Raw genomic sequence first — 17,668 nt, forward strand, 5'->3', positions numbered from 1 at the left:
TTGTGACAAACTGCTAAATAATTAATATGTCTCTTGGTGTACTATACTATTATATTCATTATAGACATTTCAATGGCATAAAATGTTTTTTTGACATTTTTACGACATATCTCCCTTCTTTTTTACATACTAAACTATGACCCTTTATGCAATTTTATGACATACTTTAGTATGACATTTTATTGTGAATTTTAAATACTTTGACATGTTGATTACTTTTTAAAGAAATGCTATTCCATGACTTGTTCTGTTTATGGCGTATGAAGCTATCACTTTTTAGTGACAGTTATTGCATATTATTATTTTCAATGAAAAACTACACCAACCATTTTTATGACGTTTATCCTTTAGCTTTGGTCAGTGTTGCAGTATTACAAAGTAAAGACTCAAAGGTATATTTCAAGGGTAAATTAGGACAAAGTAAAATGTGTAAACTGAGATTAACTTGAGAAAAGACTTTAAAGATAACAGAACAAACACTTTAAATTACTTTTATGCATTTCAAAAGGCATTTTGTTTTTCCAACATTCTTCTTTCTTAAATCAGACACCTGGCCTGTGATTCATATATCCTCTCTGCGGATCCAACTATTGTTTTACTGCTCTTCCAACAAACCAGGAAGTGACTCATTTACAGCAGGCAAACAACCAATCACAATGTGGATAGGGCTCAAGAGGGATCCGTCCATTACAAGTTATTATTTAGCCTTGATTTCTAAAAATAACCCATTGTTACAAGCAGATGCACTGAAACATGAAAACAGATTTATTACATTTGACACCTGTGGTGACGGTCTCTCACACACACACACACACACACACACACACACACACACACACACACACACACACACACACACACACACACACACACACACACACACACACACACACACACACACACACACACACACACACACACACACACACACACGCTTTGTTAAGAAAAGAGTACAGAGATTCAAGTAGAGCAAACCCAAATTAGCTTTGACATAGAAAAAAAAAACACAGCTAGTGTTTGACACAAACACTTCTTTAAAAGGGAGCACATCATCATTGTGAGATGACCTAAAAGCAGGTACAAGTATAGTAATGCAATCCCAGTGTGACTAGAGTTTTACCAAGGCTGATTTTACAAAACATAGCAAACAGGAAAAAAGGAAAAGTACCATAGCAGATTTAATATAATCGGACGAGTTCATTGATATATGATTTTAGTAAACATAGAGTGAACTGCTGCTGATCAAACAGTTCACACCGTCATCACAGCTCCCTGGGGGTTTGATCCATCCTGATGTATAAACCTGGGATATGCGGTCACACCCACTCCTTGGGGTTTCGTAACGCCTCCAGCATCTCGGCCTCCAGGGTACCTTTGGCAGGCTCGTGCATGTACTCCCACCTGAGGAAGAAGGGGGAGTTTGTTACCTGGCAACACAGAGCGCTTTTTGCTGAGCTTTAAACCAGTGTTATCTTACCTGGCACTGAGGGGGAGAGACATGAGAATGCTCTCGATTCTGGAGCCAGGCGTGGCCAGGCCGAACTTCACTCCTCTGTCGTACACCAGGTTAAACTCCACATATCTGCAACAGAAACACAGAAAACCATTGTAGACAACGGGTAACAGGATTTATCATCATGAGGTAGACATCTTTACACTCTGTTGTGCCTAATCCAATCAGAAACAGCAAGATTTTCTGAAAGAGGATTAAAATCAATGATACACTTTATTAAACACTTGTCTGTAATCAAGCACAGTTAACATCATCTTAAATCTTAGTAAAAGTTATTATTTCAGGAAAATGTAAGTCCCCTGAGGTCCGTGCATTTCTGTGCTAGTGAGCAGCCCTGTTAGAAAAGTCTCACTGCAGTGAATGAACCTTTGTAATGCTGTAAGTAGTAACCAAATCCACATTCATCTGCATATTTCTAAACAATCTAAACAGAACTTCAGCATCTCCTTTTTCTTTCTTTCTTCTCCCACTTTATCCAAACTTTGTATGAGTTTCTGACCCACCATCATACCTTTCCTTTTTATAAAATCCCGTTTTAGCTTTTTCTTTAGTTGTGGTCTCTGTTTAAATGACCCAATACTCCCCCTGCTGGTGCAGAGAGCTCTGAACTTATGGATCACAGGCTGTCCATGGAGTCCTTTTTTCATTCATGCGTTTCAAAGTGTCTTCTTATTTGAACCTTTATAGAACAAGGGGAAATTAAATATTGATTGTGATGGTTAACCTATCATAAGCATGTTTAGTGTTTGTGTTAATAGTTGATCCGGCTTAATTCTTAAGCAGAAATTGTATAAATAGAGAATTATATATGAAAGGTTCATGTTTTTTGCAGTGTAGCTAGTTTAAGAAGCCTTCATTCATTGAACTAAAATGTGCTATGATATACAAAATCTCCTTTTAACCCTGGACATCTTCAAGTCATCATTAAAAACTCACCTGTTCACCATGGCCTTTGACCCCTAACCCATCACAGTCCCCCTGCTTCCACTCCTATGCTATTTATTTAATTTGTACTTTATTATTTGCCCCTTTTGTTTGTTTGTTTGTTCACCATGTAAAGTGGCCTTGGGTCCCTTGAAAGGCGCTATACAAATTGAATCTATTATTATTATTATTATGATGTGCACATTACTCATTAAAAGCCACAAGTTATTTTGCTCACCTTCCTCGTCGTACCTGCTGCCAGTCCTTCTCTTCGTCAGTGAAGGAGTCGTTGAGGTGTTTGTATACGATGGGCAGGTAGCAGGGCACCACGGTGCGAGCACAGCTCTTCACGAAGCTGAATGCCTCCTCCTGACACGGGGAGTCCAGATCATCAAAGAAGATTCCTCCAATACCTCGAGTCTCTCCTCTGTGTCGGATGTAGAAGTATTTGTCACACCTAGAAATACACACAAGTAAAAATAGCTGTTTTCCTTTTTCTTTCCTTTCTTTTATAGCCAGGTCGAGACTTTAAAATATTCAGTAGAACTGGGCTATGCTGCATATATATTATTTAAAGGCAAGAGGAAGAGAGGTATTAAAAATAACTTGGGTGAAAGTACATCTATGATGCTTCTTTGTAAGCGAATTTCTACGAGATTTAAGTGTACTCATGTCTCAAATCAAGCTTAGCTTAGCATAATGACTGGAAACAGGGGGACACACCTGATGTGGCTAGAAAAACAAAAACTTCCAACTAGCACCTTTGACATCCTGGATATATTCTTAAAATGTATATTGTGGAATATTTTGTCTGCTTTTCTGTGAAATTGCTTTTACATTTAAATATATATGCTTTTAAATAAAATAATATATCTCTGGGAAATGCAGTTAATTAAAAATATTGGCTCCATTTTAGCTTTGATAGCCTGACAGGCTAGCAGCGTGGGGCTGGACCAAGCACAGGGTGAATTAAATGGACAAAACATCCTTATTACAAGCCACATCAGATAAACAACACCCATCCCTTTCATATCCCCAATGGTCAATGACTTATGTCAGGGCTCAACGGTTTTTCTGCAACTGCAGATTTTAGTCAAAGACTTCCTCTTATCATCATCCTACAGTGAGGATACACCCAGTGTAATAAGCACACACACAAATTCATAGAAATCAGGCCTACAAATGCGTACGTGCTGAAATACACACACAGACAAACGTAGGACTAGTCCAACTGTACCATTTCTTAAAGTCAGGGTAGTACTGAGAGTGGTGTTTGTCACAGGCCTCCTTCAGGGTGTTGTGGAAGTGAAACGCATCTTCTTTATTAATGTAAACTGGAGTCAGGTCTGTGCCTCCACCAAACCACCACTGCTTAGAACCTGAACACACACACAAACACACAAGACAAGGAAGAAAGAATCAAGTGTCATCATTCATTCATTCATGCACTCAATAGTGTCACTGACACCAAGACACAACTGCTGACATCATAACTGACACTCACCATCTTCCTCCTCGATCTCAAAATATCTGTAGTTGAAGTGCACTGTGGGCATATGGGGGTTCTTGGGGTGAATAACAGAGCTCACACCCATGGCACAAAAGGGCAGCTTACCTGTGGGAAAATAGAGGCTCTTGTTAAGAGCTTTATCAAGCTTTAACCTGCAAATAAATATCAAGGGAACAGAACGTACCATCTTTCCCTTTGAGCACTTTCCCTCTGCTCCTCATCTGCTTGGCAGCCTCTTCAGTAAGGTATCCAAACACCACGGACACATTAACCCCCGCCTTCTCAAACACCTTTCCATCCTGCATCACACAGCTGATTCCTCCACCACCTGAACCACACAGGATGAAATACATTGAAAGAGATAGATGTAAATGTGGTTGTTTTATTTCCTCGTAGATTAGACTTTACTTCAGGCTGTGTCTCTTGCATGCATCTGTGAACTCGGTGTTGCTTTGAGCACAAAAACATGCCGCACACTTGAAGCTCCTACGCTTTCAAGAATGCCACAAACACATTTTGCATTACTTACAGAATAAAATGCATACGTATCCCACAATTGGTTGCTTTTCAATGTAGCCTGGGTATCAAAAAATAACTCAAATTGGAAACATTTGTATCCAATAATGATTTAATAACTAAGAATGTAGGGATGGACGCATGTGGTTGTTCATTGTTATTGAGAATAATTATAACTTATGTCATGTTGTGTGCTGTATTTAACCGTGTTGTTACCTTGGGCAAGTATTTCTTGTAAAATATGTCCAACTCCAATAGGCCTTCCTAGTAAGAATAGAAATACCAGGCGAGCCCCCCTCACCTTCATTCCTCTGCCACCGGTCCACCTTGAACGTCCCACCGTCCACCACCTCCAGGGCTTTGCAGAAGTCGGCCTGCGTCTGCATGATCAACATCTCCATCCTGGTCCTCATCTCCCATTTCCTCTCCTGCAGCTCACCGATGTCGGTCACCGGAGGAGACATGAACCCCCTGCACCTCTCCAAGATCTCCCCCTCGGGTTCCTTCTCCTCAGAAATTGGGGATACTTTCGTTGCCATTTCAGCCCGCTGGAAGTGGTTAGCGTTGGCTAAAAACCCCGCTACTGCCGCTGCTGCTGTGACGGCTGCGGCTCCACTGAGCAGGGCTCCCCTCCTGGTTCTCCCGGCCCCGGCCCTGCCTGCGGTCCCATGGGACATGAACCGTACGCTGGAGCCCCTGGAAAACCATCTTGTACTCGGAAGGAGCGTCGTAAGCTGGCTGTACGGCGACTCTCCTGAACTAGCAAGCCCTTTTGAATATGAACTTAAACATCGTCTTGCGGTGGTCCGAGCCGTTTTGTTGACAGAGCAGAAGACAATGGTAGCCATTTGTAGGAAAAAACATCCGCTCTAGGCTGTTGGTAGTTATTGAGTAGTTAGTTACTTAACCATTATCAGAAGTTGTGCCTACGTGCTATCATGTGTGTTATCAGTCAAGGGGGCGTGTAGTTCCTCGGTAGCAACAGATGCAACGTGGGAAATGTCGTTCTTTGCTGGCCTCTCCTGTAGTTAAAGTGTAAAGCAAAACGTCATGCCCCATAATGCAGTGCACCACAAACCAAATGTTGCGTTCAATGAATTTTCATATCCTTCGTACAGTATTTTGTACTTCACAGTACAAATGGATGTACCTCTGTTTCACTTATAAGTTAAACATTATAAATTACATTATAGACCTTATTATATCCTGAGTTATACTCAAACCAGAATGTAATATATTGACTTTTAAGACATGATGTTTTATTCATAAAACACTACTATCCCAGATCCCAGCATTAGCAACTCTGTATAGGTATTTGCATATATATATTATTTATAATTGTATTTGTATATTTCATAGTTTTCTGCTTTAATGAAATAGGCCAAAATAAAGGTAATCGGGTAACTAATGTACTAATGGTCATGTGCTTTGGTCTCTAGATCAAACATTAAACATCGATGAGCTGTGGCCCAACGAGTCTGTGATAGCAAGGTTTTACATTAGATTATTTATTCAATTACATGTTCTGGTAATTTATATGGTAATGCTTCCTTTGTTAATCGTCTCTGCTTTATTCAGCCTTCTTCTTATTGTTTTCAATTATGGACACCCCCCACTTAATGCTCATAATAATAATAATGATAATTTGCTTCAGAAGTTATGATAAATCTCAACATAATTGGTGTTTTTGAAGCCCTATTTTATTTTGCATAATGAGCAGGCTTACTTTTTAGTGCCTTACTTACAGAGTATTTTTACAATTTGTATTTACTTTTTTAATCTGTACTTTTTTAATGCTACTTTTACAGAAGTAACATATCTTAGTTCTTGTTCCACCACAGTTTAAATATAATAGAGCAAGCCATGATTTTAGCATTGTTTTATTTTGTAATCTCCTATCATAGGCTACTATGAACTGGCAACTAATTTGTTATATAAATAAACAGAGAAGGTGGTATATCATTTTTTATACTAGCCTTATATTTCAAAATGTTCTTCGGGATTATTTCTCTGAGGGGCTCCTGGAACCATGTTTTCTCTTGTGTGCATGGAGATGTTATTACTTAAGTGAATTATGTGTCCTGTATGCGCATGCGCAAGTAGTAAAGCGTGTTGTAGGTCTCTATGACGACGGGTCTAATAAACCTTTTAGGGCTGCAGAGGGACTGGAAGCAGATTATGTACACAGGTGTTGTTCCGCAGACTGCCAGACACTATGTGGGCCAGTTAGATGGAGGGATAGTTACAAAACAAGCCGGCCGGATGGTGGTGACATCGCTCTGAACTCAACAGGAATACTAAGCAAGGACCCGCCGGTGCTGGTGAGTTTACTAACAATTGTCACAATTATTTGTACTGCTCTTAATTCTTAGTAGACAAACAAACCCACAAATCAGCCTCCTAATTCTGTCTCCTGTTTATTTGTAGCCCGCAGAGCTATAAAGATAAACAGGATTATTGTCTATATTAAACTCTGTGTTGTAGCCAGGGGAATTGGTTCTGAGACAACAGAGCAAAGCTGCTGTAAACATAACCTACATGTCAGCAGAGAGGGGATATCTGTGACAAAAAGCAACAACAAGAATAATAGTGTACTGGTAACCTGGTAGTACTGGTTTCTTTCCAGTAGGTGACGACGACCAATCCTCAACACCAGTACAGTGTATACCTAGAGGTGGGAGAAGCATTTCAATCTTTAACCTGATTAACAGTAGCAATACAACAGTTAAAGTCCTGCATTTCAAACTTAAAAAGTCACATTTTGCAAAAGTATAAAAGTATTGGCATTAACATATTTTTAAAGTACCAAAAGTAAGAGTACATTCATTGTTAAAATGGTCAATTTGAGATGAATGCTTAAATAATACTGGATTATAATTATTGATGCACTAATGCATTGCTTTATTGTTGCATCATTTGATATTTGAAGCGACATATACTGCTATTGCTAGCTCATGAGTATAACCAATGGATCAATAAGGTCTCATCTTTAATATTAGATCGTAGTTTGTTGAATATATGTTGTATTTCTTATCTTAATTAACTCAAGTAATTATTAATTTAATGAATCACAACTGTAGTGGATTATAGAAGTACAGTATTCCCCCTGAGCTGCAATGGAGTAGATAGCTAGATTAAGGCCTCATTTAGCAGGGGATTTAAGTTAAGTACCTCAAAACGGTATTAAAGTACAGTCTTTGAGTAAATGTTGTTAGTTACATTCTAGCTTTTTAAAATGTATTCCTGTGTAACCCATATATCCACATTACATAAAGTGATGTGTGGGAAGTATTAATAACACAACGATCCAAAAATTCCTCTGCTCTTCCATCCATGAGACATACAAAATAAAGTAAACCTAAAATTTGAAATACTGTTTAGAGTATGATCTGTGTGGTGTTGTTTTGATTATCCAAATAGATGGACTCTAATCTGTGTTCCACTCGACTGTAGATGAGGTTTAGTATTGTATGTCTGTGAACATCCTCAGTGACTCAGGTTATGGGATGTCTAGCATCTGACCTTTCACCTCTGTTGGCTATCACTTACCTTGATGTCATGCGGTGGCAATATACTTGTAAATAAAACATTCTTAACTATGATGATACAATAGAGTGCAATTTATAATACATTTGTATGTTGTTTTTAATAAATTCAGCTTTATTTGTATCAGAATATATACTTTAAAATGCCTGCCTTGTGTAGGATGTGTATTATTTACACCTTCCTTGACATTTAAAACATATACATTTGTCAAACTCCACAAACTGTTTCAGAACAAAGACTGTTTTTATATTACCGTTATATGTGTCTTAAATTGGCACACAATATTTTCACAAAGTTCCATATTGTGTATACAATAATGTTGAGGATGTCATTACAAGAAGCACCCAATCAAAGTCCTAAAGCTGTGTACTAAATATTTGTAATTTTATGAGTCATAGTCGACATAGAGGGAGTTATGTCTTAAAGTTGGTACAAGATGTAATGTCTGGGGGACATTCATATTTGATGGGTGATAAAGTATTTTAAGAGACCTTTTCCTAGACTTAAGTGGAACAACAGGATATTTTATTTGGTCAGATGTTAAGATATCTTTCTCCGGGCTGCCTGACTGATATCACTTCCCTCAGTCAGGCCCTTCTGCTAATGTGGCAACAATCTTGTCTGAACATTATTTCTGATCTTCTTCCAGTGAAGATTATGAGTGGGGTGGTTATCACAAAGTCTCAGGACGAATACGAGGACGACTTCGAGAAGGATCTGGACTGGCTGATCAGCGAGGAATCCCGGAGTGAGGACCAGGTAAGTCCTTTATATAAAATGTCGGGACAGGCTGATAACTTCTCTCCTATATACTTTCTATTTTTTAACACTGCTTGTTTTTTAATCATTTGAAACCAGGTCTGTGCTGCTCTACTTACTGCAGACTAGGTGCAGCATCTGTAGTGTTGAGTTACCCAGCCAGGCACATATCAGTGTATACATGTGAAACCCATGCTGTTGACATGCGGTGACATACTTTCACTGTGCACCACTGCTGGATGCAATATTGATGAACACACTAACGCATGTCTGTTATCACTCCACCTATTACCTGCTTACTATTGATGTTGCTCATTCATTTACCTTCAAACCTATTTAATTAATGCAGTTTTTCTGTTGTTCTGCACCTCAGGGTCCTGACTTTAAAGACATAGAAGCAGAAATTGACAAAGAACTGGAGGAGGATGAGAAACAGAAAAGAAAGAAAAGAAAGCCGAGAAGCCTCAAGGAGGAGAAGAGAGGCAAGAAATCAGAAGAGTTGAAAGAAGATGAAGAGAGGTGGCCCTCACCTATGGATCCATTAGAGTATGATTCAGACAGAGACAGCCCAAATAAGTCCTCAACCATACTCCCACCTCCTCCAGAGATGGAGGAACAGACTGAAGAGGAGAAGAAGTACATCCAGGAGAAGATCCAGCAGGCCAACCGAGAGCTGCAGGACCAAGAGGCCCCGAGTATGACGAGACGCAGACGGCTGCATTTTAAAGAGACGCTGGTGGACCTGGTGGTGTCTCCACAGCAGTTTGAGAAAGGAGACACTGGTGAGGTGGAAGGCGAGCAGTGCATCAAGGATTCAAAGGTCGAGATCGAAGTGTCGGGGAAGCTTTCTGAGCTAAAACTTTCCCCTCGACAAGAGAGGGAATCTGGCAGAGCTGCGGAGAGCATTGATGGAGGGTTAAAGGAAGGAAAAGTCCTGGTAGAAAAGGATGGTAAGTTTGACCTAGTGAGCCTGAAAGAGGTGGAGAGTATGGGACTGCTGCCTCCTATAGCAAACAACAACATGGACTTCTCCTTCTCACGTCACACGGAGCAGACTGTGAGCTCCAGTAAGACCTCCAGGTCCTCCTCCTCTCCTCGTGCCAGCTCTCACCCTTTCCATCAAGGCATCAATCAGCTCCCTGCCCCCCGACCCCCAGCCCAGCCCAGGAGCAGGCCCAGCTCAGCCACCCACAGCCAGAGAGGCACCCAGTGGAGAAACAGCAAGCGGAGGGTGCAGTCTGCCACCGGGACCCCCTGCCAGGCCACATACAGCCTCTCACCACAGCAGAAAGAGCTGCTGCAGAGGATCGAGGAGAGGAAGAACAGGCTGACCAGAGAGGTAGGAAACAATGCTTGAAAGACAAAAGTTAGTATATACTGTTTTTCACCAGTAAAAGTAGCACAGCAAGCATCAAAACAACACATGAGCATTTCCACGTTTAGCCTTGATTTCTTAAAATACTGTTTCGATCATTCTTGCTCTCCATGTCAGGAAGAGCAGAGGAAACAGGAGGAAGAGGAGCAGAAGAGGCAAGAGAACGAGCTGGCGTTTAAGGCCTGGCTGATGAAGAAGAGAGAGCAGTTTCAGGAGGAGAAGAGGATCCACAGAGCCCAGGAGATGGAGAGGAACAACGCTAAGGTACGACCACAGGAGGGCACAATCTCTCACACAGCGTGGATGTTCAGCAGTGAGAACAGAAAGTCTGGAGATACAGCAGATGATGCTCCTTTTTCGTAATGATCAGAGTCTGATTATTTTTTTAATATCATTTAATTAATATCATATAATTATTTCGTAATTTTAAACAGCTTTTGTCAAGTCTTCATCCTACTCTAAAGACATGAAAGCGTTAACATTTTTAGGCTCCTGTGCGGAAAAGGAGAAAAATACTTTTACAAGAAGTCGTAACAGTATTCTATTTGTTACACACAGAAATTAAAACTTAGTTTGTTTGCATCCATAGTTTACAAGAAAACCAAATCAGCAATGCTATACTAAATGTCAACTGTTACTTACTGGATGTATTTCTGCATCCTCCGGCAGAGAGACTCCAGCGACCCAGAGGAGACCTTCAGGTTGTGGCTCCAGAGGAAGCAGGAGCAGCAGCAGAGAGAGAGACACCTGCTGGAGCTGAAGAGGCTGGAGGAGGACAGCGGATACCTCCTGCGCAGCCGGGAGGAGTGTGAGCGTGCCTTCAAACTGTGAGTACACCTTCATTTACATTCACCACAACTTCTCACAGTATTTCAAAAATATCTGTCCATTATATATTGCCATAGGCCTATTTGAAGTTGTTAGTTAATAGTTAGTTTGTCAGAAGCATTTACACATATAATATTTATTTATTTACATTGCCTGTGATTTTTTTTTTCACACATTAAAAAATTTCATGTTTATCTTAAAGGTCAATTGTGTTTCTCGCCATTCTTTCCTCATGTGGCACCTGGTAATCTCCATCGTCTTGTGTCCTCCTCAGGTGGCTGAAGCGTAAACGGGCGGAGAAGCAAGCGGAGCAGCAGGCGGCTCGAGAGCGCTCCCGCAGGTTGGTGCTGGAGGAGCGGCGCGCACGACGGATGAGGGACCTGCTGTGCACCGTCAATGAAACCAAGTCATTCAGATTTACCGAACAGCTGGACCACCGCTTCTGAACCAAACACATCCAATGTCCCCTGGATTCAAACAAACACCACCTCAAACTCCACACTGGGCAACACGAGACTTGGAGTGAACAGAATACATAGTTTACTCTCAGTCCAGTTGTTATTTATTTCTACTTCTGGGCTGTGTTAAAGCACATTCTGAGAAGATAAAGTTTACCTCAGTGACTTCCTCTTAGTGTGATAACATTAAAAGAGTGAATGATATTTTTTACTGTATTTACCTTGTGTAGTGGCTGACGCACTTTACTTTCAATGGAGCAAAACTGCAGGGCTGTACAGCGTAAGCTCACGTTTTTGTTACTGTATGCCTTTCGTCAGAGAGTGTTCGGTTACATAGGTATACAAGCATACTTTTGAGTTTACAACAGGTGACTTGAACAGATACAACTGTAAAGGAATGAGATATAGATCTGTAAAGCGATATATGCCTGGTTGTTTGAGACATGACTCAGACATAAGACAAATAATGTATCAGTTTCTTTATTTAAAATGCATTCTTGTTTCCTGCAAATGAACAAATGATGAGATGAACAAATAAAACAAATATACGCTGTTCAATATAGATATGGAATTTTATCATTTTAATTTATAGACATGGACACATCAATGTTTGTGTACTACAGCATTTTAGAATTAAATATCAGTGAAACAAAAGTGGCCAACCTCATAACACAACAGGTTTAAGATTTCTGGTTAGCAGTTTGTATCTATGTAAAAAAAAAACTGTACGTTTTCTCCATTGGATTTACAGTGCACGATTCGACCTCTCATCTGTATCCTCAACACAATTATAAAGACAAAAAAAGATAGATACATATATTTATTCCTTGAAACAGGAATGATTGACATCTTTTATGAAAAAAGTTCCTCATATTAAATGCCAACAGTTACGTCAGCAGCTGTCTATTATTAAAAACACATAAATAATTGTAAAATATGTCAGTGAACATGTAAAACAGTATATTCTGCTCTGTGTGCCCAGAGAGGAAGGGGGGGGGTTATTCACGGCAACAACAAAGGAAAAGAAGACATTTACAGTTTCAGACTTGGCACAGAAGAGAAGGACAGAGTGCATGATCATTAAATATTCAGCATATAAGAACATATCTCTTTCTTAAACTCTTTGTATGAGCACTATTATAAAATCAGGAACCCAAATTAGAAAAACAGTACGCTTTCTACATTGAAAATAGTTATTACTGTCACAAAGAAATATTGAAGAACATTATGTTGTTACTTATTAATAGTACTTGCAACGGTACCAATTGTGAGTTATTTTAAAACAGAGACAACTAAAAGTAAGATATTTTTTGTAAATATCTGCATCGTGTTTATGAATAAAATCCATTCGAAATGTCGTCCAAAACCAGAACAAGCACAACTCAGAGCAAAAAATAAATAAATGTCTGCCGTTCTTCTGTTTGGCTTCTTCACAGTTCAGCGAGATTACAGATATGATCAGTCTTGAATGAAACAGTCTATTCACCAGGTACAACAAAACACAACAGAAATAGTTGGATTTCTTTCTCTACAAGAAGCTGCAGCTGGAGGGAAAGACAAAAGGTAAACTCAAGTACTTGTGGGTAGAAAAAAAAAAAAAACACAAAAATGACAATATTATTAACGTTGCACTTCAAACAGTACAAACATAGAAAAGTTCTGATCCAAAGGCTTTTTCAATAAATAGTTAAAATATTTAGAAGGATTTGGTAGAAGGGGAAGAGGTGAAGCTTCTACAGTTCATCTTTAGGGTTGATGTTGAGGCCTGGACCCCAAACAGACTGCGTGTCCAACGCCTGGATCACCTCATCCGCCTGAAGTCTCTCCTAGTAGTGACAAATAAAAAATAATTCAGGCTAGAGTAATAAATACGCTCAAGTTAGCAAAAGCATATGACATATTTCTGTTTTATTGTGTTGCACTGTTGGTGGAGCCTGTGACCTAAGATTTTCCTCATCATAACTACACTGTAGCTATGTACGTATGACTAATAAAAGCCTTGAACCTTGAATTAATCTGAAGGGGTTTCTTATATAAAAGGAGCTAAAGGTTGTCGCTATCCCAATGCTTTGGGTGAAATGGAAGATTCATTATTTCCTGTGCTGACTTGCCTCCAAAACCTACTTGGATTTGTATCAACTAGTGTCCTAATCCGACACCAGATAGCAGGAAGTGGATCTATGGCCTTTCACTTATGGGAAAATCTATGCCATCCCCTGTTGACAATTCTTTATTATTTAAAGCTGCTTTGTATCGTAGATTGACAAACCAACAGCTCTCTTAGCTAAATGCTAACACATCTTAGTTTGACATCTAAGCATGGTCACATTTGCTAATAGTTCTAAACTTGGAAGCAATTTTGGAATAAACATAGGAGGAAAGGGATTATTACTTATTCATTTGCAATTGTTCTTTAACAGAAACATTAGTTTACCAGTTCTCTGAAGAGCGGGTCCAGAGTGAACCACAGAGCGACGGCACACCTCTGCCCGCTCGTGACGGCCTTCACACCGTGTGGATTCTCCCCTCCGGATGAGAAACCCACCATCCGGCCACACTTGGGCTTCACTGATGCCTGGAGAAAATAGAGTTTTACGTTTAATATAAATATATATTGCATCCTTTTGGTATCAGACCCCTGATATTATTAGCATGTTCACTGACTTCCTGTGCCGCAAAAATCATTTTAAAGTAACTCTCACATCAAAGAAGACACCATCTTACCGTGACTGTTTTGGCATCCATTTCTGTGAATATGAACTCCCCTCCTTCAAAATCTCCATTGAGATATAACAGTGCACTGAAAATAAAATAAAAAGGAAAGCAAAGATCAGCACAAACTCAACTGATTGCAAAGAGACCGCTGCAGAAAAGTGGGTTCATTATTTATAGCAGTGCTGATAGCCTCTCACCTGTAGTCTCTGTATGTGTACGCTGGAGGCTCCTTCCAGCACTCATTGGCCTCGGGGTCCAGCAGACAGTTGTCAGCATGGATGGGATGGCTCAGGTCATTCCTGTGATCCTGCTGGCCTGTGAAGGACAAGCAAAAAGCATAAATACATATAAAACATCCTCTGTACTTTTCAAGGTATAAAGGATGGCAAGACTATACATTAGATCTACTTTTTGAGGGCTTTCTTTACAACAGTCTAGACTGTAATTAAAGTTAAAAAATGTAAGCTTATTATGTTACACGTATGACTTAAGGAATACATTTTAAAAGACAGCACTTGTGAAATATGTTTCCTTGTGTAACTGACCTGTGATGGCCGTCCGGCACACTAGGTGTGTGTAGGAGAAGTGTAGGGTGGAGTTGAGCAGGAAGTACGACTCGATGATCTGCCTCGCTCGCTCGCTGATGTCATAGAACATGCGAGCGCTCCTCATCGGCACCCTGCCCTCATAGCCGTACTGTAGGGAAGAAATAACAAAATGGAGCATAACATGTAAAGTTAAACCATAAATGAAGAAAGATGACACATTCTTTTGAACACTGTATACAGTATGATGAATATGCAATATTGCTGAGCCCATGATTTTAATTTTGACTTGAAATTAAACTCTTCTCAGTAATCCATTTAGCTCGGATAATATGCCATTTTCTGTAACTCTGACAACAATCTAGTCTAATGATTAATTCAGTCATTTCTTTCTGTTTAGTGGTTAGTGTACCTGCAGGGTTTTGAGCACAGTGGCTCCTTCAAACTTCTCGTTGGGAGTGTGTGGAGACATCTTCCCTCTGTAGCCGTCTCCTGCTTTGGTGACAGCCTGGAAACAAGATTAAGATTCATAAGATTCATTTTAAAATGAAGATTTAAAACCTTAATGAGTGTAATGTCCTTACATGTGCCAGGTCTCTGAGGTCCGAGCACTCCTCCTCAGATATGACATCATCCAGCAGCACCCGCTGCGTCCCGTTCAGGGCCGCAGAGTCCTGCACCAGCTGCACCTTGTCAAACAGCAAGGGGCCACCTACACAGATCACAGAGCAGTACTTAAAGAATGCAACATGTTATCTTAGCAATGTTCAAGGAAGATTTAACTGAACACTGAGGGCTTTTTCTTCACAGTTTAACTCCTGTTCTGCTTTATCTCTGGTTGTAGTGAAGTTACCTTCTTTGAATTGCTGTGGAGAAAGAGCAGAGATGTTCTTCTTCTCTGAGATGGGAACATACTCCATCCAGCCGTCTGTACCAGAAGGAATCCTGGAAAACAGAAAACAGAGAATTATTTTGTCATTAGGGGTCATCAGTATTATTTCAACTTTAACCCTGCACTCTTCAATTTTTCAAAATATATTTTTTGGGCAATTATGACACCATCAAACACCATCATATTCTTTTTGGGTTTGAATTGATAATATAACAAACTCAAGCAGATACAAAACACCATTATCATTATATTTGGGGGAGTTTCCTGATAAATGCCAGTCCAATATTCCTTCTCCGTTAGCTCTGTATCTGTCTCTTTCGACTCCTGAGGGAATATCTGTCTCTAAAGTTACTAAATGCTCCATTATGTTCACCAGCTATTTGTTTATCATGTCAGTCTGCTGTTTAGTGCAGAGCGTGTAGCAAACACGTTTTTCAAGAGCTTTTGAGCTGAAAACACCTGCAGCCAAAACAACAATAAGAGCAATGAAAGAACACAAACAGTAGAGTTGCAGTCCCCACAGCTAAACAATTAGTTTAAACAAGTTATAATTTAAATATAAATCACTACAGAGTTGAGAGAAACAGTTTTTCTAAAAAGACTGATAATTCCGCTTTTCATTTTTACATTATATCTATCTTTTTTCAAGGCAATGAGAAGACAAACGGTATTGTATGATAAACTGTTTATGATGCTACACCTTAAAGTTTGACAGATTCTAACTCTTTACCTGTTTGAGTCCTCTCTTCGACCTGTGCTGCTCCAATAATTCTGTAGAAAAGAGAATGGACATTTTTAATATTTACATTTTTCTTTTTCTAAATCTCTGCTGCCAAGGAGTCAATGAATAAATAAAGAAGAAAACCAGGGGGACTCAATATATGCTTTACTAATACCAGAGGTCATTTTATAAATGCAATGTACAAAGAAATATGACATGTCAGAGTGGCCAGCAGGTGTCGCTGTCGGCTAAGAGGACAGTGGTGGACGGTGTGTCTGCCAAACACCTGTTACCCTGCTCTGAGTCAGCCAGCAGCAGAGGCACATTAATGCCTTTACACACTCAGCAGGAGATCTGCTCAGCATCAGACACATGTGGACTGGCTTAAGGATAACCGCCTGTTAAATTGTATCTCCTTTTATTTCGGGCAAAACTGGGAATTAAAGGTCTGCCAATAAAAACTGGCAGTCTGCTTTGAATGTGTGGTTACACATGGAAAATGAACAACATTTGGGATAAGGTTGTATTCTGTTAACTCACCCCTTCTGTAAACTCTACACCCATGGTGTTGCTGCCAATCAGAAGGAGCTCCAGTTCCTGTTTGTGCCTCCTCAGGTACCATGCCGCATCCTGAGAACAACAACACACCAAACGTTAATGGCCAACAGTTTCATTCAGAGTCATTACGGTAAATGTAAGCACATGCTTTCAGTCCGGGACAGATGATGAAGAGGAAAATAACTGCAGGAAAGGAAGAAGATACACTACATATTTAATTGCTAAATGTACCTATTGTATGACTTATAAAGAAATGTCCCATCCGATCTCTACCTTAATCAAATGTCCCCCATTCATGGCAATGTTTAAGCCATCAAAAACACATTTGTATCACTGCATTCTTCCCGTACCCATAGTTATAGTAGAGTAAAAGTATTATGGTTAATAAAAAACATCTTGTGTGTTGTTTTAAAGCTCATTGCCATTCATTTTCCTGACTCTTAAAGTGACAGTGACTCCTTTCCTCCCACTTTCAGCCTAAATGAAGGGAAGCAGGATGAGTTTCTCTCCTCGCCTCAGTGCCAGGACTAATGGAGTGTGTTGGCCTCTCTGTTTCTGTGTCCTCTCTGAGGGACAGTTTTACTACTGTTTCCTGCCTTGAGTGAAAACTTAAATAAAAAAACAACTGCTGTTTCTGCAGCTAAAATAATACAGTAAGAGTGTTTGCTGCAGTGTGTGTTTGCATCTAAAGAAATGTCAAGGCCAATTGATTTAGCTATGTTGAAATACAAAAAATGCTGATGATATATTGACAATTATTCACACAACACAAGTCAACAACAAGGCCATTGGACGGTTTAACAATTGC

General features: G+C 39.8%; 3 protein-coding genes across 3 annotated transcripts in view; 1 reads left to right on the forward strand and 2 right to left on the reverse strand.

Moving 5' to 3' along the window:
• Window positions 1–1,160: 1,160 nt before the first annotated feature.
• cpox (coproporphyrinogen oxidase) lies at window positions 1,161–5,432 on the reverse strand. The gene is made up of 7 exons (XM_034146707.1): window positions 4,765–5,432; window positions 4,132–4,275; window positions 3,942–4,052; window positions 3,675–3,816; window positions 2,676–2,894; window positions 1,478–1,582; window positions 1,161–1,401 (listed from the first exon to the last, which is right to left on the reverse strand). The coding sequence occupies exons 1-7, from the start codon at window positions 5,309–5,311 to the stop codon at window positions 1,317–1,319; spliced, it is 1,353 nt and encodes a 450-aa protein (XP_034002598.1). The 5' UTR covers window positions 5,312–5,432; the 3' UTR covers window positions 1,161–1,316.
• Window positions 5,433–6,694: 1,262 nt separating this feature from the next.
• On the forward strand, window positions 6,695–13,030 carry ccdc181 (coiled-coil domain containing 181). Its single transcript, XM_034147171.1, has 6 exons — window positions 6,695–6,784; window positions 8,659–8,768; window positions 9,142–10,107; window positions 10,261–10,407; window positions 10,813–10,970; window positions 11,246–13,030. Exons 2-6 carry the CDS (start codon window positions 8,667–8,669, stop codon window positions 11,415–11,417), a joined length of 1,545 nt encoding a protein of 514 aa, XP_034003062.1. The 5' UTR covers window positions 6,695–6,784; window positions 8,659–8,666; the 3' UTR covers window positions 11,418–13,030.
• Window positions 11,983–17,668, reverse strand: part of p3h2 (prolyl 3-hydroxylase 2) — a 58,096-nt gene continuing 52,410 nt past the window's right edge. The window contains exons 6-15 of the mRNA XM_034147170.1: window positions 16,843–16,932; window positions 16,312–16,352; window positions 15,543–15,634; window positions 15,274–15,401; window positions 15,102–15,197; window positions 14,690–14,840; window positions 14,342–14,459; window positions 14,154–14,229; window positions 13,864–14,004; window positions 11,983–13,255 (exon numbers count right to left, since the gene is read on the reverse strand). Of these exons, the coding sequence (XP_034003061.1) occupies window positions 13,163–13,255; window positions 13,864–14,004; window positions 14,154–14,229; window positions 14,342–14,459; window positions 14,690–14,840; window positions 15,102–15,197; window positions 15,274–15,401; window positions 15,543–15,634; window positions 16,312–16,352; window positions 16,843–16,932 (1,026 nt within the window). The 3' untranslated portion in view covers window positions 11,983–13,162. The remainder of the gene's footprint in view (window positions 13,256–13,863; window positions 14,005–14,153; window positions 14,230–14,341; window positions 14,460–14,689; window positions 14,841–15,101; window positions 15,198–15,273; window positions 15,402–15,542; window positions 15,635–16,311; window positions 16,353–16,842; window positions 16,933–17,668) is intronic.

Source organism: Trematomus bernacchii, unplaced genomic scaffold, assembly GCF_902827165.1.
Source record: "Trematomus bernacchii unplaced genomic scaffold, fTreBer1.1, whole genome shotgun sequence".
Lineage (NCBI taxonomy): Eukaryota > Metazoa > Chordata > Actinopteri > Perciformes > Nototheniidae > Trematomus > Trematomus bernacchii.